Genomic DNA, 26832 nt, shown 5'->3' with positions numbered 1-26832 from the left:
CCATACAGGAGGCGTCTTGAAGCTGTCATTACCAACAAAGGCTTTTGTACAAAGTATTAAATAAATTTCATTAAGGGTTAACTTCATTTCTGAATTTATTTGTTTGGTTTTCTTTGTATGTATGTATGGATTACTTGGGTTGTTACCGACATCTGGTGAAAATTTCTGAGAAAAATGGTGACATGTTCAATACTTATTTTACCCGCTGCGCGCGCGCGCACACACACACACAGAGAGAGAGAGAGAGATGATTGAAGGAGATGTTGTCGCAGCAATGTAAAATGGATTTTAAATAGGGAATTATTATCAGTATTGGCGGCACAAAAACGTGGTCGGGGCTTTCTAAGTTAAATTTGTTCCCTTTTTTTCCCCCTGCGGACCTGATCCGTCATTGGATTAGAACTATGATTAGAACTCTTCCTGTAAGTCGCTTTGGATAAAAGCGTCTGCTAAATGACTGTAATGTAATGTAATGTAACTCATTGTATCCCTAGTAGTAAGTCTTGGATGAAAACGTGTTAATTTGTTTTTGGTGTTATTTAGGTAACTTTATTTTTTAAGCATTTTTTTCCCAGATTTTCAGTGGTTATTGAATATTAAACCTCTTGCTAATATGCAACAACTAACACTATTTTCTTCCTGCTGGACTCAGGTATCCGACCCCCCATCCTGAACGGGCCAATGCACCCGCGGCCCCTGGTTGCCCTGCTGGACGGGCGCGACTGCACTGTGGAAATGCCCATCCTCAAAGATGTGGCCACAGTGGCCTTCTGCGATGCCCAGTCCACACAAGAGATTCATGAGAAGGTATAAAAGACACACACCCATGTCCATACTGTAGTCCTAATCCATGAGGCCAGAACCCTTAAATCCTTATTTCATTCTGATGTCATATGAAAGTATTTAAGATCAGCGCTGTACTAAAACAAATGCTTCCTCCTTTATTTTAGTAAGCACAACTGTCTCCACCACACTTAAAGACAAATAATTAGCCAAGTTATTGAAGTGGTGTAGTATTTAAGTTTTAAGTGGAGTTTAATGTGATCAAAATGATTTCTGATGCATTTGTCTTCTGTAGGTGCTAAATGAGGCAGTCGCTGCCCTGCTCTACCACACCATCACTCTGTCCAGAGATGACTTGGAAAAGTTTAAAGGCCTACGCGTTATTGTCAGGATTGGCTCGGGCTTCGACAACGTTGACATCAAAGCAGCTGCCGAGCTAGGTGAGCGGGTGGAACTTTAATCATATTTTTCCGAGACACCCTGTCAAATATGAGCTTTTGCATAAAATAACACACGGAGTGATTAATGTTTCTTTCCTGCTCTCAACTTGTCATCCAGGCATTGCAGTCTGTAACGTGCCAGCATCTTCTGTGGAGGAGACAGCCGACACATCGCTATGTCTGATCCTCAACCTGTACAGGCGAGTCACATGGATGCACCAGGCCCTCAGGGAGGGAACCCGTGCCTCTAGTGTGGAGCAGATCAGGGAGGTAGCTGGTGGTGCTGCTCGTATCCGAGGCGAGACGCTGGGCATTATCGGTCTAGGTGAGTGAAGAGTGTGAACATGTGTGTCTAAATTTGTCAGGAGGCACCATAGCTAGGTATTCTAGATTTCCTTAAATCAGAGATAATCTTTTAATAATTGACTGAACAAAGATTATTTTGTTCTCAAGTGCTCTGGGAGATCACTTTAATTCAAGCTTGACAGTTGATGGTCAGATGAAAAGAAGGCATATTTGTACGTTCCTTCCAGCAAAGGGACCACAGCAGCTGTTTGATAACCGTACAATTTCTCTTCGTCCTCCAGGACGTGTTGGCCAAGCAGTGGCTCTGCGGGCCAAGGCCTTTGGGTTTGGCGTGATCTTTTATGACCCTTACCTGCCTGACGGTGTGGAGCGCTCACTGGGCCTGCAACGCATGGCCACCCTGCAGGACCTGCTTATCCACTCTGACTGCGTATCCCTGCACTGCAGCCTCAACGAGCACAACCACCACCTCATTAATGACTTCACCATCAAACAGGTGTGTGGATGCACTCTGAATATGCCAAACGCAAATTTTGTCTCAAGTTCCAACATTCTCAAATGTTTAAGTATTTCCGAAGGCTTCATCTAATCAATGTCTTGTAAACTGGATTGAATGCTGTAAATAGCCATATCAGTTAAAAAAACGTCAGGCAAATAACAAAAATCTGAAATGTGTGTACGTCAATGGTTTTTAGATCAGTCTGTTTAAAAACAGATTTTTTAAATCACTTATGCAATCTGTTCGGGGGTTTTATTGTTTCACTTTTTTTTACATTTTTGCACCATTTTTTTCTATTGCTATATGTGAGAATTAGCTGTAGCATTTATAGAGAAAATACTGAAAATATCTTGCCTGCATCAGCTAAGTAAATTGCTGTTAGCAGAATGACCTTATCCCAATGTAATCCTGCCCTTTTTGTTCAACATCGTAACGGATGATTAAATTTGTTCTGCAGCCTGTCAACTCAAATATGCAGGACCCTTAACCATCTATATTGTCATCCAGACCAATTGGTTCATAGTCTGCAAATAAAAGGACCAAGCTCAAACATTACCAGCAGGAATTGACATTCTGTTTTTATATGCTGCTTAAAGTCCTGACTCAAACACTTGGCTGACAATGTTTGAGCTCAGTTGTCTATAAAGAGCACTGATGTTTGGTCTTAACCAATCGTTGCTTTCATATTATAGGACAGTCTGTATTATAGACGGGGTACAATACAAATAGAAAGTCATTGTGCCAATTTATTTCAGTCTGTTGTATTTTGCTGCAGATTTCAAGTTTCATCCTTGTCTATCATGGCCTGCTCCCCATAGTTTAAGCGTACTGTTGCTAATTCTGTGATACAGATGCGCCAGGGAGCCTTTCTGGTGAACACGTCAAGAGGCGGTCTGGTTGACGAGAAAGCATTGGCTCAGGCCCTGAAAGAGGGCCGGATACGAGGGGCTGCCCTGGACGTCCATGAGACAGAACCTTTCAGGTAACCATGATACTCAGGTGACACCCAATAGCTGCGTCCGATACACAACCTCATCACTCTTCCCTGTAACAACCTTTTCCCTTTCTTTACAGCTTTTCAACAGGCCCTCTGAAGGATGCCCCCAATTTAATCTGTACCCCGCACACATCCTGGTACAGTGAGCAGGCCTCCGTGGAGGCTCGCGAGGAGGCAGCCAGGGAGGTTCGCCGCGCCATCACCGGTAAGACACTTCTACCTGAACATGATCAAACCTGTTGCTATAGATACATTATAGACACAGCAGACAGAAACTTCACAAATCCAACTCCACTGCAAGTTGTAATGTTTTTATTCTGAGAACACTGATTTGCTGAAAGGTGCACAACATTGATGGTGATTTACAGAATGAAGTGCATGTATAAAGGTCGTTTTAAAGAATGATGGATGATACCTTACCGGCCTTTATTACACTATATAAGTACTTTATAATAGTTCTATACTGAATAGTTAGAAGCCTCAAAGCTTAGACTACACTAATGTTATGAGTATTAAAGTATTTGTAGATTATTTTCAGTGTGTATCTTTCTTTTATGAATATAACAAGAGAGTGGGTGTCCCACCTTTTTATGGGCAACAAGCGGGAGAGAGAACAGTTATTTGACCGCAGTATTTAGTATTTTAGATGAAAACATTTTAGTAAATTATGTTTATCTTTTTTCAATAAATCTCAGCTTTTGGACTTTACAATGTTCTGAAATGATTTGCAATGTTTGGATCACACTATCAGAAACAATTCAACGCAGCCACCACTGGAATCTGATGTATTACTATTCACTGCTGAGCCTGTGTGTGGGGGGACGGACGACTAAATCCTGCACTCTTTGAAACGATATATAGATGGATAGATATAATAATATATATATAGGAGAAACAGTTACTACTGTAGCCTAATCTTTATCTGCAACTGCAGAAATACTGGGTTTGAAAAGAATAAATAGACATGCAAAAAAAGCTGCTAAGTATTCAAATGTCAGTTAAGAATTTGAACATTATGAATGTAGATTTGGACTATTCGGCACAGCCCTACAATATATGGAAAGTTAAATATTCAGCCTAAACCGGCAAAACAGAGTTGGCTTGGGAATTAAGATTTGCATACAGCCCTGAACCTGACGTTCTGTTTCCTCCACTAAAGGGCGAATCCCCGACAGTCTGAAGAACTGCGTTAATAAGGAGTATCTGATGGCAGCCTCTCAGTGGCCCAGCATGGAGGCAGCCACTGTTCATCCAGAACTTAATGGAGCCACTTACAGGTGAGAGGAGTGGATGTAGAAGATGTGAATGAACTGCGGTTACACATAAGGATTTTATTTGGGTTTGTTTTTTATACAAAAAGCAGCTTTGGTGATTTTTCATTTTTTTTTCATTTTTTTTTTTTCATCTGTGTTTCAGATTTCCTCCAGGTCTGATCAATGTTGCAGCAGCAGGGGGTCTCCCAGGAGCTGGTGCAGGGGTTGAAAGCCTCGTTTCAGGAACCCTGCCACACGGCATCACCCCTGTCTCCCACCCACCCCACGCCCCTTCCCCTAATAAGGCCGAAGCAGACAGAGACATCCCCTCTGACCAATAGCCCCCCTGCTGCCACCAGCACATTCCGTCGCCTCTGGAAACCCCCCACCCCACCCCACCCCCCAGCATCAGACACAGCCCGCCCCTCCAGTACATCGGCAGCGCCAGCTTGACCTGATGTGGATCTACACAGTCTTGTTCCTCAGATCACAAAACCAGCCCAGGAGTGACCTATCCACAGCTAGCCCCATCCCACCCCAGAACACACACACACACACACACACACACACACACACACACACACACACACACACACACACACACACACACACACACACACACACATCCCTCCATCCTTGTCACCATCTCACCCACTCACCTGCCACCCCCTCCCCCTCCCCCTTTCACTCCCCCACAACCTCAGCAATAACTGTGTTCTCAAGGATTCAATGATTGGATTGGTTTATATCCTTAGTTGGCTGTTGTTTTTAATGGAAAGTTGCCCTGTTGTGGTTCTAGGTGTTAATGTTTGTTTGTTTGTTTGTTTGTAAAAAAAAAAAAATATATAGCATTTCTGACATGAGGCTTTACAGTCTGCTGTCTCCTCTGACTGACCAGTAGAGGCACAGAGGCAGAGAGGTTGAAGCCCCCCCCCTTTGTACATTAATGGCTCATGTTACTGCTCTCTTCTTCTTTTCTTTTTTATCTCCCCCCTCGACCTTTCTTGTGATGGGGGGGAAATGTGTACTAAAGTAAACCAGACAGAATCACAAACCGTACATCCTGTCCTCCCCACCAGGCGTCTAGCTACCCCTCAGCCCAGTTTGGCCCTTAGCTCCCCTTGGCACTGTTGTTCGCTGGCACAGCAGAGGGATCTGTAATGCAGTCAGTGTGAAGCTCTCTCAGACTGAAATGTTTTTGTATCTTCTCATACTTCAGATAGTGATACCCAACATCCTTTGTCCATTTTTACTGCTGTGACTGTCTAGTTTTAGGACAGCCAACCCTGTATTTACACCTGCTTTGCCCCTTATGGATTGTTTTGTCATGAGATAATAGCGTCATATCGGAGAGCGCCTGGGCATGAATTTCATCTCGTGCCGGAGCGCTTTGTGTGAGGTCTTCACACATGTTGCCCACAGAGAATCAAACGCAGCAGCTTTTTATTTTTCTGGCTGGGAAAACAAGAGCACGCCAGAGGCCTCGTCAGCAGAGGGCACTGTCTGACTGCTCGGAGTCGTGTGCCGAGAGTTGCACACAGCTTATTTCAGTCAAGGTTAGCTGTAGTGATGAAGAACATGATCACACACTGCCATTCAGAACACGGGATGGGTGACCAGGGATCGACTACCGCCTTATTGTTTTATAAGATCTCACTGCATCCCACCACCACCCTGCATCCACCCACCCCCCCCCACTCCTCCCACACTGTCATGGCCCTACACATATGCTCACGAACCAGTATGCATCCACCAATTCCTTTAAGCTTGAGGGGACATGGGGATTTCCCTGTTGGAGCAAGGGGACATTGTTCTTGCATGTTGGCTTTGTTAATGACAGTGGTATGCGTGTGTGTGTTTGTGTGTGGGTGGGGGTGGGTGGGTGTGTATCGTCCCTCACCCTGTTATGATAACAAGCTATTGTCTTTCCAAAGGAATAGTCCCTAGGAGTAACTCTTTAACGCCGTTGCCCTGGTGTCAAGGGAACACCTTTCTAGTACCTCAGTAACAGATATTGAATGTACCGTGCATACCCTTTTATTTTTTGTACAGATTTTCTAGATACTTCTTTACTATTCTTTACCAGAAGGGTTGTGAAATTGTAGCAGTAATGATACAATAAAAAAAACATTGCCCCCATGAAATGAATTGACAAAGCCCATTTAGGTTCGCTATAGGTCACTGAATACTCAGGCTTTGAAACCATTGCGTATCTCTTTGCCTCTTTAATTTCTTCATTGTGGAGATTTCAGCACAACGCTTTCCCATTCTTAGACTTCAGACTGTAGTTGATGTGTTTCGACCTCCATCTTACTGGCTATTAAAAAAGAAGGAAAAAAACAAAAGGCGGTCGTCGTGGTCTGCTAGTTTTTCTTTATTTTTCTATTATTTTTTTCTAGAACAGTAGTAGTAGATGCAGTTTTGTTTTACTCCCCCCTTCATTGTCAGGCTGCTCTATCTTTAGTGCATGTGAGGTAATTTTTTAGGGGAAATACTATTGGCTAAAATAATTTGTGTCATCTTGCTGTTTCCCCTCTGCTCCTCGGCCTTTCCCCCCCCCTCAGTGTTTTCAGCCCGAGTTGCCATTTTTGTCGTGGTCAGTTTCCAGTGATGTACAGTTTTCCCTCAGAGTCTATGAGAGACATGGAGCATGTCCGTGTCCTGAGATGCTAGGCTCCTCTGTCATGTGATGAGTATATATTTTTAAAAATAACCCCCATAGTTCGGAATATGAGCATAATAGTAATCTTAAATTTTGCTGTTGATGATGATGATTATATATATATTTTTCAGTTCAGCAGTGCACTGTTATGAAAAGCATTCTGTTTTATTGTAGGATTTCATTTTTATGGATATGCTGTCTGTGTTCTACATGTTGTACTGAAACATTTCGGAGAAAAAAACAAGAGATCCCTCTACTGGTGATTTTTTTTTTTTTTTTTTTTTTTGTCTTATCCCAACTGTCTTTTCCAGCTGATATCCTCTGGGCCTTACTTATTCTCTCCCTGTAAAAATATCTGTTATAGAAAGTCGCCATGGAACCACTCACTGCCTTAATACAGTTGACCACAGTAAATGAAGTCAGGAGACACATCCAGTTGAAAAGAACGGGCCACAATCAGAGCTGCTCCGCTAAAAGCTCCTCACACCCAGGCAGGCCTAAATCTGCAGCACGTTGCATTTCTTTTTCACTGATGAACCACATTTGGCCTCGTCTTTGGGCTCAAACACAAACATCCAGTGTGATGTCTGACCGCGCATTGATAAGATGTTATATTTTTCTGTTCGAACTTTGAATAGTTCAAGTCAGCCCGGCACCGTGTTTGTGCGTAGGCTAACATAAGCACAGTGTGTATGCTCACAAAGCCACAGCTGATATTTCACTCTTGGGTGTGAGAATGCCCCCCCCCCACCACCACCATCAACACCACTACCACTCTGGGGCTCTTAAAGCATCTTTCACAGTGCTGCCAGACCCCTATTGGGGCTGGGTGGGGGAGGGCATAGCGGACACTGGTGTGGTCTGTCAAAAAAGAATTGGTCACTTTTTCTCTCTCAGGGTTCAAATGCACACATATCCTCCAGCAGTCGCCCTCTGTCTCGTGTTCCTCCCTTGTTCCAAGTTTTCCGCCCCCCAGAATGTAGAACAGCCTCCTGCGTTTTTAGCAAACCGCTCTCCCCTCGTTCCCCCTTTGTGCACAGGTCTGAACTATTATTTTCTGTTTTGCTTTCTTTTGGCACTGACATCTAACCATTTAACAAGGAATGAATGAATGAATGTTTGGAAGTGACTGTGTAATGTTAAAATTGGGAAATGTATTTTTACAACATGTGAACATTTTTTTCCACTCACTCTGTGTGAATTGATTTTTTTTTTTTTTTTTCACCAGACTGCAAAAAAAAAAAAAAAAAAAAAAATCTCCTGTAACTAGGCTCTTAAGCTTTATTTTTGTTTTGTTTACTTTTTTATTAGAAACAATCATGTTTGTGATGGTAACTTCCGATGGTAAACTCCACACCGTATTTTAATAAAATCTTAAAAATTAAACATTTGCGCTTGTTGTTACCTTTCAAAGTAACAGAATTTATCCCCTGGTCCATAAAATCCTGTTGTGTACTGAACCATTAACTCTGCCTTTTGTTTATTTCATTTGAAAAAGGATCTGTGCTTGATTATAGTGGTCAATAATGTGGTGACAATTGATGCCAGCTGCCAATGTGTCGCCCCACTGATTAAACTCAGCAGCTTCAGGGCATAGAGCTGCGTTTACAGAGATTTCCCGTAAACAAAAGTGTTTACTACCCCAGTCGGTCAGCTCTTGTATGGCAACGAGGGGTTATGCAGTGCCTGAAAGGCCACAGCTTCACAAGAGGGCAGACTAGGTGGGGTGTACGGGAAAAGGGTCTTCTATGTAGACCCACAGGGCGGAGGAGGGTGGGGGATTATCACCCTCAAAATTGCTACCACATGTGCATAACCAGGAGCCTACTCTTAAAATGGAGTGATGGTACTCAAAGCCAAAGTCCTTTCACCGGAGGCACCTTCAGGAGCCCGCTGGCTAAAGGCTGGAACCCTCAGGCATAAAGGCGCCATGGTTTGGTTTGGTTGTTTATTGACTCCATTATGTTTTAAGTTTCACTATACAATCAATGATTATTTGCAGCCTTAAAACTGGCACTTAGAGAGAAAGAGTTTAGCATTGCATTCTTGTAACAGTCAGAATCATGATGGACGGTTTAAAAACATCAGTCAAAATCAAAGCAGCAGAACCAGAGATACTTTTTATTCAAAACATTTTTCTGGTCAAAACCAGGCACCTACATTACCCACAATGCAACTCCCCAGCCCACAGTTCTGTCAGAGATTTGAGCATGTTATGTTGGTGCTATGTGGTATCCTTGAGCACAGATGAGGAGCAGGCTTCAGAGATCTGGTAAACTCACTTCTTTCTAACTCTAAACTTATAGTCTTCATCCAAACCAACAATGACTCAAGTGACATCACATGAGGATGTTTATACTTTTAGACTTTGCACAGCTCCTTCTGAAACCACAAAAGGTTTTTTACAACTTTTTTATATGTATGCAGTAGTATTATGATAACATTAGGTTTGTTGGACATTTAGTGGAAAAAACTGATCTTATGATGGTGCTGATAATCGAAAAAGAGAAGGGATCATCAATAAATGGTAAGGATGTATTGCAATAACTTTGATCTGTATTTTAACGGTATATATATTTACATATGTATGTGTATATATATATATACACGTATACGTGTATGTATACGTGTGTGTGTGTGTGTGTGTATATATATATATATATATATATATACGTATACGTGTATACACGTGTATGTATACGTCTGTATATACGTATATACGTGTATATATATATACGTGATTACGTGTATACGTGTATAGATACATCTGTGTATACGTGTGTGTATATACGTGTGTTTGTATACATACGTGTGTATATACACATATATATACAAATATATATGTGTATGTATGTATAGGTATAAACACATGTATGTATATATATATATGTATATAGATGTATGTATGTGTGTATATATATATATATATATATATGTATGTATATATATGTATGTATAGTATGTATGTATATATATATATATATATATATATATGTGTGTATATGTATGTATATAGATATAGATGTATGTGGGGATTATCAAAGTTACTAATATACTTATATACACTGTTACAATACAGACCATCATCTTTGAGGATCTGTATTGTAATAGTATATGTGTAAATACACACAGATGCTGTTCTGTGAGGGACAGGCATATTACATAACAACATGTGTACTCAAGTGTGTGTTGTTGAAGGAGGCCCAGGGTGCAAGCAGTATTTTAACAGACCTGAATCACACACACTTCAAACACACTCAATGCTTTCCAAATCCTACTTGAGATTGTGCAACAAAGTGTGAGGAGCATCATCCACCTCTCCCAACGTCATACATTACTCCTGTCAGCCCCCATGCTGTGCAGCCAGACTTTTTTATTTGTTCGTTTAGCTCAAGAGGAGGATAAGGAGGAGGGAGGGTGGGAAGCCTCATATTCCATCAGGTCTGGGAACACACTGGTTTCAGCACTGGTTCCCGTACGTCTGCTGGGTCAGTAACATCAGTAAACTGCTCTGTAAGATGGGTCGTCATGCTTAGGTAACTTTCATTGGTTTTGGTAGGTGGGTCATCAAAAAAGAAGAAAACAACTCAAAGTGGGTTAAAGGTCAGACAGGAGGTCCAAAGATGAGAACATCAACAAAGTAAAATAAGTTTGAGCCTTGATGGAGAGAAAGAGTAGCAGTTTCACAGATGTGTGTGTGTGTGTGTGTGTGTGTGTGTGTGTGTGTGTGTGTGTGTGTGTGTGTGTGTGTGTGTGTGTGTGTGTGTGTGTGTGTGTGTGTGTGTGTGTGTGTGTGTGTGTGTGTGTGTGTGTGTGTGTGTGTGTGTGTGTGTGTGTGTGTGTGTGTGTGTGTGTGTGTGTGTGTGTGTGTGTGTGTGTGTGTGTGTGTGTGTGTGTGAGTGAGAGAGAGTGTGAGAGTGAAAGTTAGTACATATGCATGCTCATGCATACATATCTGTGTGATGAAGTAGTCTAATACAGATGACCTATCTCATTTGGAAAGATCGTTCCACCAACTCCAAAGCAGAGCGGACAAATATTTGGTTGTCTTTGAAATAATAAATATTATTCCAGCTACTGAATGATTCATTTGTTGCGTCACCGTCCGACTGCACCAGCTTCGGTTTCCTTTTTAAAAGATTGACTGCAGTGCGTCTTTCATTGACCAGAACTCTGATTTACTGTCTTAGTATAAAGGCAGGTTATCTTCTGTATTTCCTTATTGTCATCTAATCCCATTAAAAAACTTTGACCTAGTCCAAAAACCAACAATGAATTGATCGTATTGACTGTCTGCGTGTCCAAAGCCTGATATAGCTTATTCCTCTACAGAGCTACACTGTTGTCCACAAACTATTAAAAACCCATCGGTGAACACACCATTGAACTGGGTGACATGTTCTTTCATTATAATGAATGCGTTCATTGTAAACTATTTTTAGTCAATCCCTACATACATATATACATACTGTATACTGTCCTGGAGCTGTAAATACTCACCAATTGTGTCTCGATCAACTGCTGAAAATAGTCCCCAATGCCAAGCTAGTGGCAGGCTCCATGAATGGTGGCCATGTTGGTCCAGTCAAAAGCTGTGTGCAGTCAATCTCTGAAACAGAGATATGCTCTGAAAGTTTGTTAAACCTTTAAGATTTAAAAGTTTAATTTAAATACAAATGAGCTTTGAGCTTCGTGCACCAGACACAGTAGAGGGGTCAGAAGGTTTTGTTGACAGTATGTAAATCATTGAATACATTAACACCATGTTATCAAATTATCTGTATTCGTTTTCATGTACCCTTCTTCCATAATATTTGATAAGGTACAGCAAGCTGGTCATTATTGCAAAATTAACCCCGACAGGGTGACCAAGAAAGGGTTTTTTCTCACAATAATTAACCATTCGCTGAACATCATCCTGCTTTTGACACACAGCCAAAAAATCAATAATTTGACACAAAATAGTGATTAAAAGAAAATATGAAATTGATTATAAAATAATTGTATTGCTTCTGTTACAAAAATAGTCCTTGCACTGTGTACAGAGATCATAACTGCTTCCATTGCAGCAGTCTGCCATAAAGAAATAACAGAATGTAGAATGCTCTGATTGACTAATCAATATTGCGTTTTCAACAAAGCCGTTTAATTACACATTAACACAATACACAGTCAATATGATCCATCTGTTTGTGATGCTACTCTTTCCTGGTGTCTGTCTGTCTGAGGGGTCTAGAGGGTTTTCTGCGGTGAAGCTGAGACGCTGGAGTTTGTATGGCCCCGGCCCAACGCTCTGTGATTAGCTCAAGGTTTTCCTCTCATTGCTTCACTCACTTGGCTTGAGTGACGTTGACGTGAGCACGTGGTTGACAGGAAGAAAACGTTCAGCTATCTTGGAGATTTGCGTCATCAAGGCAATCTGAAGCCATTTGCTGCTGTATCTGGTTTCCTTATGCAGGCCGCTGTCGGTGTGTGCGAGAGAGTGAACTGTAAACTATGTGTTCTAGTAATTAAAGTCATCATCAATTCCCACACAGGTTGGCAGGGACATGAAAGGGTCTAAATGTCCATTGTGTATGCCAGTTCAGATTTTGAGCGGTTTGGTGTATGCAGTGTGCGCTCACGCAAACACACACCTGTGTATCTGACAGTGCGTCCGTGATGTTTCACATTAATGAGTCAATCTGGATGCTGAGCTCACCGTCATTAATCAGTGGGCAGCAGCGGGGAAGTCTGGGTTTTTCCAATAACCTACTTTCCAGACAGACAGACATTCAGATAGATGACATGACTGAGTATCTGTTTTGGAGACAAAAAGGGAGGAAAGAAATAGAGTGGAAAAATTGGTGTGATTGTTTATGTGATTGTTTATGACTGCAGGACAAAAAGTCCAAATTGTTACCTTATCCACATCTAACCCCACTTCTTTTCTTCCTCCGTCATCTTCTCTTTCATCTCCCCTCATTTCTGGAAGGCTCACAGGCGAGCCATAAAATGACGTGGCCGAGTTGATTTAAAGGTCTGCATTGGTCCAATTGCAGAGCTTTCTTTTGGTTCTGGCTGATGTTAGCCGGGTCGAGTTGATAGTGTAGATCTTAGGGCTAGCTGTGCTGTATTACATCACAACCGTGACCAGGGTGTGTGTGTGTGTGTGTGTGTGTGTGTGTGTGTGTGTGTGTGTGTGTGTGTGTGTGTGTGTGTGTGTGTGTGTGTGTGTGTGTGTGTGTGTGTGTGTGTGTGTGTGTGTGTGTGTGTGTGTGTGTGTGTGTGTGTGTGTGTGTCCGTCCGAAGTAGATTGTTCTGTGCAATATTTGGGTAGACTGCTTTGTTGCGTCATAGCCTTGAAAAATAAGTAAGAAAAGTTCCTATAGACTTCACACACACACACGCTCTCTCTCACACACACACTCTACTCAGAGCCTTGACATAGTGATAAGTGAGCGGCAGCCAGTAACATAAACCTCCGTGGTTGTCCATGTGTGTACCAGCTGTGGGAACTGGTGACCACACGTCTCTGACACACACACACCCTCTGACCCAGGGAAACGGGGTTCCTCGGCTGAGATCACAGCTGGATCTCCCACAGGTCAGACATATTTGGAAGGGGAAAAAGCCAGCAACCATTAAAAAACCCTTGATTCTCTGCAATGTTTAATCAACTTTGGTCCAGACTCCACTCGTCTGTTATCCAGTTTGCATGTGTGTACGTAAGCCCAATTCCTCATTTCTCTTTACTTTACTGCCATTATTCAGCAACCAACACCCCACAACTCTGACAGCGTGCTCAAAAGAACATGGGGTAAGACAATACACAATGCTGAGTGGTGAATGTTAAGAGAGGCCAATGTGGTGTTGATTACCTTGTCAGCAATGAGGTTGCTGAGTTTACACAGCCACTCAAATACTAGAGAGAGAAAGAAGGGCGAAAGATAGAGGGAGAGAAGAGGGGGACAGTGGAGGAGAGGAGTGAGGCTTTTAACTGCCTTTCCATACAAGGAGAGGTAGGGGGAGAAAAGAGGAGGGGGAGGAGAAAGCGAGAGGCAGCGAGGAAAAAGAGAGGTAATATGAGGAGATACAATGAGAGAGAGAAGGGAGGAGGAGAGAAAGGAGAGAAAGACAGAGGATAGAGGGATAAAGGCTGATAAGGCTGCAGCAGACAGCAGCTTACAGTGGAGAGGAAGAATAGAAGTGAGAAGAGCTGTATCCTCTCTGAGATCCCGACAGTGTGATTCTGCTGCAGCGTCTGTCTCTCCGTCAATGACTGACTGACCCAACACAGGTAGGACACACACTAAGCCTCCATTCATTCTTCACACAGGAGTCCGAGAGCACACATGCAAGTGTGAATGCTTTTTTAGACATAGAAGATCCCGTACGCTTGTGTCTTTATCTGCGGAAGATGGCTTTTTTTTGTAATAGCATGCAGAGGTGGATGAAATGTTCAGATTCCTTATTTAAGTAATATCACAATGCAAAAGTAATCCATCAAAAATAGAAATTATGGATTCAAAATGTAAAAGTATACCATTTTTTCAAGTGTGTTATGTAACTATTTCTTTGCAAAATATACATAACATATCAAAAGTAAAAGTTAGTATTTATGCAGAGTGCAAAACCCGTGTGTTGGTATACTGTTAATATACTGTTAATATAGTGAATTATGTTATGCGATTATTAAGACTGATGCTTTAACATTTCAGCAACATTTTAAGTAGTTTAAGGAGGAGACAATTATAACTTCTTATATACATATGAGTAGTTAACGATGCATCATGTTTCAGAAATATAGTGTAGAATCTCATTCTGTATAGTAACCAGTAATTAAAGCCGTCAGTGTTGTCTGTAAAAAGTATAAAAGTATAAAGTATATGGAAATAAGCAAGTAAAGTGCAAGTCCCACAAATTTTAACCTCAAAAGAGATAAATGTATTTTCACCATTTATTGTATTCCATGTTTTTTGTAATGCATTTTTGTTGAAATTGCATCCTTTTTTGGGGGGGCTTATTGTAACCCTGAAAACAAATCTATTGCCGGTCGAATTCACACTTCACTTTATTGATATATGCATGTATTTGCACATTTGCAGTTGCAATTTCTATACATTATATAGGTATATAACTGCTTTGTCCATCCACACTGGTGTTTCTGCTGAAATTGTGGATAAAGTTAAGGAATTCAGGCAAACCAAAATCTGCAAGCCCTCCTTACTTTCTCTCTGTCTGAACTGCTGTCGACACAGTCAGGATTTTCCCTCCTCCTGCACTGGGAAAAGTTCAGTGTCTGACCTCCTGCTGTGATGCACGCACTGCTGTGTGTGTCTATCTGTCTATGTATGCATGAAGATGAACATTATAGGCCCACAAGGCTGTGTTAAAGGCTCATTAAAAACAGAGTGATGCATTTAATTTCTCAGCCAAAAATCCACAAAATCCACCACTTCCCCAACAAAAGATTTTTGAGGAAAATTTGAGCAAATTACCTCCCCGCCATCCCCTTGTTAAAAAATGAACATACGCTGTGTGCACAAATCTGTGCTTGTGCGTGCGTACCTGCATGCCTGTGTATATGACCTGAGACAAATGTGTGTATTATCTCTGCATGAGTCTGCTGTAATTACACAGGGAAGGTGCCCATGGGGCGGCAGCCGCCACACTTGGCTTCGCGCCACATCCCCTCGTTTTATTGTGTCTTATGCCTAAAAAAAACTGCTGCGTGTGTCTGTCTATGTTGACTGATGAGAGCAGCTCTGTGTGGTGTGAGTGCAGACGTGTTTGTGAGAATGTAAACAGTATGTCCACTGAAAATAAGTGAGTGCCACTGTATGCATCAATAAATGCCATACAAACTTTTATTATTTCTGTATGTGTTTCCAGGAGCGCCAGCAGACACCAGCCGGTAGAAGGTCTGTGTGAGCTGATTAGGTTCGGTGTGTCAGTCTGGGAATCCAAGAAATGTCTCTTTAGTGTGTTATAGTGATCAATGTGACAAGTTCAGAGGGGAGATCCAAGGGTTTACTGAACTTAACTATCTGTGTAGAACAGGTTCATCTGGTTAATTGTTGTTATGGCCCGAAATCACATGGGAGCCATTAACAGGCTGCACCTACAGTATATCAGAAACCAATCATTTTGAGCTATGAATTGAGAATTTAAAACACTTATCCTCTTTGTCTGGAATGTGTGTTTAAACGAGGTTAACTTTGCAACAGCCAGTAACAGGACCCCCATTTTCTGTCTTAAAACAAAGTGAACGAAGCAGACAGGACAGTGGCAGTTAAGATCACATCGTGATGTGAAAAACCTCCAGCTCCATGAGGTGAACTTCCATTAACCCAAGCACACAAAGCTGGATACAAAATAAAAAAAAGACCAGAAGAAAAAGAGTTACTTTTTTGAACTTTTTTGTTGCGTTATTAAGCATTTCAATCTGGAGCTTGAGCTGCCTCCTGCAAAGCAGCAAAGTTGAAGCCAGTGAGATGATCCGATGACTGAGCAGTGAGATCAAAGCTGAGCTCTGTGTTTCTCTACACTCAAGGTATTTTTATTGCTGGCTGTTAAAACTGTGCAGTGGTTAATATACATTTAAGGGAGACAGGGAATTGATAAAACACTCAGTTACATATAAGGTTGCAGTCAGAAAAGTGTCAGAGTTTTGCAGCTATATTGGCAGAGTAATATTATCTGACCTCTGGAAATAGACTTCAGGGACAATGTGCAGCTGGACATGAGTGTTATGTGCGTACCTTATGTGTGTGATTGTGTGCCCAAATTTAACTGTCTGCATTCTGCAGCTGCTTGAGGGTTTAGTTATAGTGTAGTAACCGTTATAAACGCCACACAAGACTGCAGCCACAAGACATTCTCCCTTTCTGTGACACACAAACCCAGATAAATGTATCTGTCTAGTCATAAACGGTCATCTTAGAGTTAATACATTTGCCAATCAAATGGGAAGATGGTGAAAAAACATCACTTTTTAAGTGCATTTTCGCCCAAGGATTTAAAAAGTACATTCATGAATGTGTACCCTCAGACCTGCAAAGTTTGTAGACACATTATTCACATATCTCACGTCTTTATTCATGTGAAATTATTTTTATAGAAACAATAAAACTGTGTCACCCCATGGTCAAATTACTTGTGGTTGTTTCCATGGATATTTTACAGCTCATTTGTGTGACATTTTGAATGCAGGCTTAAATACTCAAGTCTGGAATAAATTAAGATGGAGCATTTGTTGCAGTGAAAGACTCTTAGACACAATAGAAAAGCTTGTCTGTTTTATTTGCGAGAGAGGAACGGTGGGATTAGAATATGGTTGTAGACGGTGAAAAGGAGTATGAGATAATGTGTTCAGAGGTAAGGGGAGCAGAGAGGAGACAAGTAGCACAGCCACGATTTACACTCATCTCCTGGAGCAGTGTCATCACGCAAAAACTCTTTAGCACTACCCAATGAAATGAAAGGCTGAGATATGTTTTGAGCTATTATGATGCACGGGCCCTCCTCCCTTCTCGGCCTCCCTTAATAGAGTGAGTCTGACTCAGCAGCCGGTGGTCAGTGGATGGTCAGTCGGTGAAGTCAGTAGAGCAGCAGAGCAGACAGAGTTAGCATCTTTCCTAGGATATGTCATGCCTGTTCCTAGAATAAAACATCAGCAATGCTATGGCAGATGTTACATTAACTATTTTGCCGTGTAGCCATTGATTGGCTGTGGACCAACACACACTCGACCCAGCCAAGGGGATTTGGAGCTTTATTTTAACTCATAGCCACCAGGGTCAAAAGGTTCAACGAAGTTGTTCTTAGATAAAATTGATGTGTTATGATGTGAGGGCAGAGACGTGGAATTTCCCCCATACAGATTTTCCATGATTGTCTGGGTTTGGTTTCCTAAATATTCATGTTAAGATCCTTTCGTTTGCTTGCTGATAGATAATGGTTACATGCCAAAGTGCTTCTGACAGATCTCTTCAGCAGCTTTTCATTATAGAATATCCCACATGTTTAATGGTATTAAAGAAAACTCTTTTGCAACCATTTCTAATTTCTCCATTTCTTTCAGATGATGTCATCAGAGCACCTGACCTGCGGTTGGCTGCAGCAGCTACTCGTCGTACTTCTGAAACTTTGTCTCACTTTTGCTGGGCCTTTGCGACCACTCAATGGGACAGACTGCACAGCCAAGGGTCCTGCTTCCTACATACTGGTCTTTACAGGTCACTGGAGCCCACAGGCATTCCCCAAACAGTATCCACTGTTCCGGCCCCCTGCACAGTGGTCCAAGCTCATAGGTGAGAAAGACAGCCAGGGACAAAGAATTCGGTTATTAAAATCTGTTATTTCTTATGGAAAGTTTTACCTCCAACACCTGGCAATCCATTGAATTTTGACCATTATTTCAGACTTCACCTCCCTTGGTCGAAGTTTAACCATGAATTGGTTTTGTGTTGAAGAGGACACAAACCTGGGACAGAGATGTTGAGATGAAGGGACACTTCGCTTCAACAATAGGCAGATGTTTGGCTCCCCATCATGTGTCAGAGGTTAGGTTCCTCATTGTCAGCATCCACGTATGCACACAGACACATACAAGGGGGTGAGTGATGTTAATGAGCAAAGCAGCAAGAAGCAGAGAGCAATAAGAAAGACATTCTAAACGCTACCAGATGGGTTTTTCTTCAACTTCTGTCCCGCCATATCTTTATATTTCTCTATTTATTCAACACAAGCCTACACTCCTTCCCACATTTCTGCTGATTCACCACAGTGTTGGCGGTAAACGCCGGAGTAGTGGTTTTGGTGCTGGTGAAGGTGGGTGATGATAGTTGGGTGTGGTGGGGTCAGACCGCCGACCTCAGAGCCAGGAGGAGGAAAAGAAAAGGCAATTTAGGCCCCTCTATTCTGCCTTTTTATTCCCAAGCCATATCGCATGGGGATGGCTGGCAGATGTTTGTACATTTGTGTGCTTGTATGTGTGTTAGTGTGTGTGTGTGTGTGTGTGAGTGTTGGACTGCTCTCGGGCATCACTGTCTGCGGAGGCCGTGGCTTTGTCTGGTTTCCCGTTCTCCCAATGGTGCCCTGCTGCCCTGCCAGCGGATGATGTGCTACTTACTCTGTATAGAGACAGGCACTGGAGATTCTTAACCCCCATAATGGCTTTTAATGTGCGTCCCCTCCCCTCAAGGCATGGGAACAAAATGAGAAGAAAAACAAAGGGGCCTCAATGGGCTGACTCTGCTGGTAAGGGACAAAAAGATCGTTGGGAATGGAGTTTGTCACAGCACAAAGAAAAGCATAACCTGTCAAGAGGTTTGGGGGCCTGCAATGGTTGTGTGTTGCTTAACTGTGGAGTCCTGAGGGCGAGGGTTCAAGGACACTGCCAGAGTGAAGAGGGAATGGAGTTTGTCATGGCCAAAAAAATAAATAAACGCCAGCAATTTAGGTAGAACGGGAAGTGGGCTTTAACTTCTTGGTGGGGCTTAAACGTGACGTGTTATCAAGTTTCAAGGTCCTGGTACTTGTGGGAAATTTGTTAGGATGGAAATGCAATTAAGTGCGTAAGTAATGGCAGTTTGGGGAGAAACAAGATAGTGTGTGAAGTGTGCTGGGCAGGTTGTGTGTGTGGCTCGGTGCAGTGTGTCAAGAGCGTTTAAGTATGAACGCATGGTTGTGTATGTGTGCCTGTACGCAGCTCTGAAAAGTGAGGTAAGGCAGATCCATCAGTGCATTTGTCAGCGTGTTTCTGGCTAACCGTACTCTGCCCTTAAAACCACTGGCCAAGGCAAGTGACTGTGGGTTTCAATATGGCGCTCCAGAACCTGCGGTGCAAACAGTTTAACCTAAATCAGTCTCTTGATTCTCAACAGGTTTAAAAGATAACCAGAACTAAATATGAAAATGTGATGCAAATGGCTCTGTTGGCCCGAAGGTTATGAAAAAGTATCAATAAAGGTTAACTCCGAGGTCCTGACCTATCCCTTGGCAGCTCCAGTCTGTGTTGTCGTTTTATCAGTAATATAAAGGAGGAAAGATGTAACTTTAACCGCGCAATAATGCCAAATACATGCATGCTGGCAATTCCTTCAAAATTGTCTGTTTAATTGCAGGATGTAGGAGGCAGCAGTAGAAATACATACAGGCTCCACCTTGGAAATGATCTCACCGTCTGGATGAGTCTCTATGGTACTTCATTGACATTGATATGCATTCCAGTGAATAAGCATCTTACTCCTGTCTTCTCCTCGTTCTCCCTTCAGCGGTCAGCCACAATCGCCATTTTCGGCTGTGGGAGGATGGTGCTCCAGCTAGCGCAGGGGTGCGGAGCTTTGCTGAAGTCGGCGTGACGGTGGAGCTGATGAAGGCGGCCAAGGAGGCCAGGAAGAGACGGGCGGTCGGCGCCATGTACCGAACGGCCGGTATCCCAAATGGCATCGGGCACAGCTCCACGGAGTTGCACATGCAGCCCCGGGGCTCCCTGGTAGGCAAAAATAAAACTTAATTAGAAGCAATACTCATTCAAAAAAGCACACACATGCTCAGACACAGTAAGTCACACAAAGTGTCTCTCTAAGCTTACTCAGTCATGTGGTGACCTGGGCCTCCCCATGACGTCGTCCATCCGCTCTCACCAAACAGACTTCTTTCCACTATCCAATCAGACTATGTTTAGCCCAAGTGCTGAAGCCCTGCAGCCACAAACACCAATATCCATCCTTCGCGGTCTGCACTCTGTCTGCTGCCTGTCTCACTGAACTCTCTGAGCTCAGGATGACGGACCTGGGATGAATTTTGCAAAAAGAATAGCTTGACAATTTAGGGAACATGTTTATTCACTTTTATACCGAGATTTAGATGAAAATATCAATACCAATCTAGTGTCTGTGCAGATATATGAAGCTACTGCTAGCAGCCGGTTAGCTTAGCTTGGCATTAAGACTGGAAACGGAAAACAGCTGGTATGGCTCTGTAAGACAGCAACAGAATCTGCCAACCAGCACCTCTAAAGATCACTAATTACCATGTTATATCTTGCTTGTTGAAGTAAAATTACATAATGTCGAGTTGTGTGTTGGACTATCTCTTGGCTATGCACAGCCTCTTCCTGGGATCGGAAGTGTCATATTATCTAATATTTAAGGTTGATAAAATTGCTGATAAATGTGGACTGCTAGGTTGCAGGCTCAACGTCTAGCTACGATACAAAGTTTATCATCGCTGGACTACGGGTACCACTGCTGAGAAATAGCGAGTGAATTTGGGGGCAAAGGTCATGGTCAGACTCCCTAAATTTGGTACTAGGGCTTAAACAAAGGCAAAGGATTTGAGGAAGGCATGCGGTATGGCACGATGGAAAAATTTGTCATACTATAGAAATGAAGAAGTCCTTTATGTATGAAGGATATGTACCCGATGAACAAGGGGTAAAGAGGTGCAGAGGTTCAGAGGAAAGGCAGACATTCACTGGAGTTTTGAGAAATAGGTGTGTCCCTGCCTGAAAGTCTGGTGACCTACATTTGTTTATTGGTTATTCCACTGCCTTTACCGGGGGCCCTTAAAAATCCTAAATAACCCCATCGGAGGGCATCTTTGGTAAGTACTTGTCATGGACAGCGTTTCATCTTGGTACATGATGTTTTTGGATCCTTTTAAATCTGTTTTTAGATTAGAGTGCAAAAATAAGCAGGTTCCGAGTATTGTGTGTGTGTTTTGAACGTGACAATGACAGACTGAATGATGTGAACGTGTTAACAGCTTCATCTGCTATTCTGCTTTTCTGTCCGTCTGTTTCTCTCTCTCTCTCTCTCTCTCTCTCTCTCTCTCACACACTGTTATATAAATCGAATGCTTTTTGTCTTTCCCATAAACCAAAACATTCATACGCAATTCCCCAAAAATCCCTAACACATATGATTCCTATCTCCATATTCATGAGCCCCCTGCCATAGCTGTTAAATGAGTAATTCAAAACAGAGAGATCCTGGCAAATAAGTACCATTCAGGATCCAACTGCCATTACTCTTAAAGTATCTGTATCATTGGCACCACAGAAAATGGGACAAAAACAACTGAGAATTAAAGTGCCAGCGTGACTGAATTGCATTTTTTTTAAGGTCAACTCCTTCTCTCAGAGACTCTGCAGAAGATTAGCTGTGAGGAAGAAAAGTGAGAGGGATCATGGGATCACTCAGCTTTGAGTAACTGTCTTTGCTCTAGAGATACTTCCTGGCCTGTATATTGAAACCAGCATCGACTGATCAAGCCACTGACGTGGGATACCCCTCGGTAGACATCCTTGCTGAGTGGCCCAATGGATATAGCAGGACGGGACTTCTTGGAAAAACCGCTGTTTGAAAGGACAGGAGGGATGTAAGCACAGGGGGGAAGAAAGGAAGGAAGGAAGGGAGGAAGGAGTGGATGATTCTAAAAAGCAACAGAGCTGCTTCTGATTTGGTTTCTTCTGCCGTGCGTCACAAGCAAAAAAACAGATCCGATGTGTCATGCTGACACCACCTGCCTGCCTCCTGTCCCGAGTGGTCTTTTTCGCCTGGTGAATTGGTTTGATGTTTGTTCCACCACTCTTTTATCCAGTGCTCCCTGCTTGACTCCAGTTCACCCTTTCCAAGCTATCCAAAGCTTTCCAGGCCCACCCATCCTACCCCGAGCCGCAAGTGAGGAGGCGTTTTTTAAAAATGTGCTGTTTTCTGGGCTGCTGCCACCTCAGCGTGTGCTGACCCCTAGGCCACTTCCTGTATGAGGTCACTAGCTCTCAGGAAACATCCATCACAGAGGAGACACAGTCTAACCCTGCACAGGAAACTGAGTGGGTGCCTGTATGCGCAGTGCACACACACACAGTCTCCAGTCCTTTCATTTATAAGTTACAAATTTGATAAATCCTGACCTCATCAGTGTGTGTGTGTGTGTGTATGTTACTAACTTCCTTTAACTTAATACATTCTACAAACAACATATATCAACAGACAGGGGCAGCATAACACATTATACTGCGGTGAAGTAATCAAATTACATAAAGACCAGTTGATTGATGTTTTTTTACTATTATGATTTTTTTCCTACTTTTCTACTTATCCAGAGTGCTAAAGTTGGACTTTTGAATGGAGCCAGAATAATAATCACAGCTGTGCTTTGATTATTTGCTTGTCTTCTTATGAATTAAGTGTATCACATAATTTCCTTTGAAGTTCATTTTGCAGTTACAATTTGACAAAGCAAATAAAGACAGGAAAACCAAATCAGCTCACCAGTGCAAAAAAATATTTACATAGCAGCACATATGAAAAAGTCTTGGGGAAAGATATAAATATATATATATATATACATATATATACATAGCTGTATATATATGCAGAGTATATATGCATCAGAGTTTATTGCTCCTGGTTCTATGAAGAAAGAAAAAGAAAGAAAGAAAGTGACAAGAGACCGTCTGGTGATGGGATCACACCAGCGGTGAAGCCAAATTGGGCGAAGGGCGTTAAGTGGAGGCCCCCTCCCTACTCCTATCCCCTTCTTCGGGCACCCTCACTTGGACCACACCCATCTTCAAACTAAGCCCTCACTTTGATTCCAACTACACACCTGTAAAGATTTCTGACTCCTTTTGCACTGTTGTGACGCTGTCGTGGCTACAAAATCTGTCCACAGAGAGACAGAAATGTAAACACCTGGCAAAGAACTTTTTTTTGGAAGTTCTTTCTACAGTGGGTGTCTCCAGGACCTCCATTTGCCATGATGACACACACTGACTCACAAGATGAAAAAAATACCAGCTGGTAACCAGAACAACTGGTAATTAGTAGCACTGTGAGGCTGCACTTTGGCAATGGTGCATTGAGCTAAATGCTAATGTCAATATGCTAAACTGCTCACAATAGCGATGCTAACATCTTGATTTTTAGTAGGTATTGTGATGACCAAGTTCACCATCGTAGTTTAGCATTTAAACATTCAAACATTGGAGAGTAAGCAGTAAAAACATGTTGCTTTTACTTCTGCGGGTGTTTGGCCTGTGTATTTCTTTCATTTAATTCTGCTTCTTTATTGCTACTACTTATCTACTGTCTGTCTTAACTGTAAACTGAATGTTCCTCTTGGACAGTAGAGCTTGATCTAACTGCCTTCTCTCTCTCTCTCTGACCGACAGTTGTCCCTGATGGTGAAGGTGATCCCCAGCCCCGACTGGTTTGTGGGTGTGGACAGCATAAACCTCTGCGAGGGCAGCAATTGGAAGCAGGAAGTGACCATTGACCTCCAGCCTTATGATGCAGGGACAGACAGTGGATTCACTTTCTCTTCACCTAACTTCCCCACAAGCCCCCAAGAAAACATCACAAAGGTGAGGTCTCCTAATGTCCACAAGTACAAAAAACATCACCGTTTAATACATTGACTTAATTTTGTCATTTACTCCATGGTGAGGCGAAGCAATTTGCATGGTCCTCTTCTTATACTTTAAATAGGTCAGCAGTGTGGGAATGGGTCGTCATTCTTAGCTGTCTGCACAAATGATTACTTGGAGGCCCACATGCCCGACCTGAAGTGATTTGAGTGAAAATGGCCCCTCTTACATAACGGACCAGCTATCCTTTCACAGCATGTGTTTAAAATAGGCTATTGCGTATTTGAACATTGGTTGAGAACCTGCCGGCTCTCCTGATGAATTACGTCTGACTGTACTTTGCCAACTTGTTCAGATCACATCTCAGATGCCGAACCATCCAGCCAACTCCTTCTACTATCCACGTTTAACGGATCTTCCCCCTATTGCCAGCATAAGGATCACTCAACAGAGCAGATCCTCTGACCGTCAAATCCTAATGTCCAATCATATCCTGCCAAACTCTATCAGTCCCCAGCGCTTCTCACGTAAGTCCACAGGACTCTCTACATTCTTGGTACATAAACATTTCAATGAATGGGGGAGCAAAGACAGAAAGCAAACACAAATGTTATTTCATTGATTTGTATTAGATGCAAGTTTTGAAGTTATATAGTTATAATCTCACTTAAATAAGCACGTGCTAATATATAAGCAGCCCTTATTTCTGCAAAGATTTGTTCTTCACACTTTTCCTTTCTCTCTTTACTCACATGTACTGTATTTTTCTCACATCTATTTCTTCTCGATTCAGCGACACCATTGGACTGTGAAGTGTCTCTCTGGTCATCCTGGGGTTTGTGTCTCGGTCCCTGCTCCAGAGGTGGTGTCCGCCACCGCACACGTTACATCCTCTTGCGGCCGGCGAATGCTGGCGTCCCCTGTCCTGAGCTGGAGGAACAGACTGAATGCGTATCACACAGCTGTATGAGACTCCAGTAACCCCACAGGGTGCACAAGCGATGACACGGCCAGTAGTCAACACTGGGACTCACTGCTGAACTGAGGAACGTTGCTGCATCTTGAGCAGCTCCTTGATAATGCAAAGGATTCTCGTGTTAGTCACAGTCAAAATGTGGAAATGAAAGACCTGCTGCCTTCCCTGTGCAGCCAGTTAGTATTGGAGTGTACGCTCCTCTGGATGTATTTTAATGGCAATAAAGGGGTATTGAAGTCTGAGTGTAGCAGAACTTTTGGCAGTAAATTAATGTTTGAGATAACACTTTGAATGTGTTCAGATAAAATGTGATTTTTAACAATTGTCGTGGATGCAGAATAGAGAAAATGTGGGGACGATAAATGAGAAATGTGTCCCCTAAAAGACCCGTTTGAGACTTCCTATGGTTTATTCATCATCAACAACATATGCATTCAATCTGTACACTGATAGTGGCGCACCAGAATCACAACAGAGTCCGTGCACATAGTGCATACTTTTACAGGCACAGAAGGATTCGTTTACATAGGGAACCTATACATGCTTGGCACGTACAGCTCTTTCAAAATAACCTCACACCCCGATTTATAAATATCACATTTCACAAGAAACACATAATAACTGACTTGAGGCTTTGAGCTAGCCTAAAGAAGCTGGCCTATTTTATAATAAGATGCTTTTCTAGAAAGGTTTTTATAAAAAGAAAGATAAATATTTGTATTGTTATAATCTCTTTTGATATTTTGATGTGTAGATTTTGTATATACTGTATGATGTATCTTATCTTGTAACAGTCATGAATAAATCAGGAGGTGTGTTTTCAAATAGAAAACTTTTGTGTTACTTTGTTTACCTATATGACTTTACAGTTAGAAAATGTTATCATGTAAAAGTTTTATTTAAATCCTTTGTGAGACCAAAGAAGATTCTTGATTTGCAGGGTTCCAGAAATACATTATGGAGTCAATTTATTTTTGTATGACAGAGCATGATTTGACCAGTATTGACACTTCTTTATTTGTGTCTAAAGAACTCACAGCCTAAATGTAAAAATACACAACCATAAATATCACAGTTTGAAAAGGCTGATGAAAATGATGCCTCGTATTCACCAAAATAGAAGTCACAGTTCTAGATGTTTATAGATGAAAATGACATGTATTCCACGGTATCACACTATCTTGATACGTTAACGCTTCGTGGTCCTGGTGTTTCTTTCTATTAAGACTATCTACTGGTAGGGATGATAAGAATTCACTCTGGCAGAACATCACTTGATATAGTGATCGGATTCACCACTGCACTGCATTGAAGTTTGTGGAGGTGTGGCACCTTCTAGTGGTCACAATCAACAACAGCAATGCTACTACCACTACTGTGCCACTACAATTTATAATAAAAATGAATATAAGATTAGATTCTTGGATTCAACTTTATTGTCATTGCACAATAGTACAAGTACTAGGACAACGAAATGCAGTTTTAGCATCTAACCAGAAGTGCAAAAGAAGCAGTAAAGGTGCAGTATAAATAACATTACATTGCATTACAGTC

The 26832-nt window shown here is 42.2% G+C and overlaps 2 protein-coding genes across 10 annotated transcripts in view; both read left to right on the top strand.

Moving 5' to 3' along the window:
* Positions 1–4674, top strand: part of ctbp1 (C-terminal binding protein 1) — a 15840-nt gene extending 11166 nt beyond the window's left edge. For all 9 annotated transcript variants that reach the window (XM_054596976.1, XM_054596977.1, XM_054596980.1 and 6 more), the window contains 8 exons: positions 653–807; positions 1079–1223; positions 1342–1548; positions 1811–2025; positions 2880–3010; positions 3103–3230; positions 4185–4302; positions 4442–4674. In XM_054596976.1, the coding sequence (XP_054452951.1) occupies positions 653–807; positions 1079–1223; positions 1342–1548; positions 1811–2025; positions 2880–3010; positions 3103–3230; positions 4185–4302; positions 4442–4619 (1277 nt within the window). In that variant the 3' untranslated portion in view covers positions 4620–4674. The remainder of the gene's footprint in view (positions 1–652; positions 808–1078; positions 1224–1341; positions 1549–1810; positions 2026–2879; positions 3011–3102; positions 3231–4184; positions 4303–4441) is intronic.
* A 9417-nt stretch (positions 4675–14091) lies between these two features.
* On the top strand, positions 14092–26082 carry spon2a (spondin 2a, extracellular matrix protein). Its single transcript, XM_054596990.1, has 6 exons — positions 14092–14219; positions 18006–18234; positions 20200–20420; positions 24108–24299; positions 24658–24829; positions 25096–26082. Exons 2-6 carry the CDS (start codon positions 18006–18008, stop codon positions 25281–25283), a joined length of 1002 nt encoding a protein of 333 aa, XP_054452965.1. The 5' UTR covers positions 14092–14219; the 3' UTR covers positions 25284–26082.
* Positions 26083–26832: the final 750 nt, after the last annotated feature.

The sequence above is a fragment of the Anoplopoma fimbria genome, chromosome 4 (genome assembly GCF_027596085.1).
Source record: "Anoplopoma fimbria isolate UVic2021 breed Golden Eagle Sablefish chromosome 4, Afim_UVic_2022, whole genome shotgun sequence".
Classification (NCBI taxonomy): Eukaryota; Metazoa; Chordata; class Actinopteri; order Perciformes; family Anoplopomatidae; genus Anoplopoma; species Anoplopoma fimbria.
Note: the sequence above shows the minus strand (reverse complement) of the source record. Positions and strands in the feature narration are given on the sequence as shown.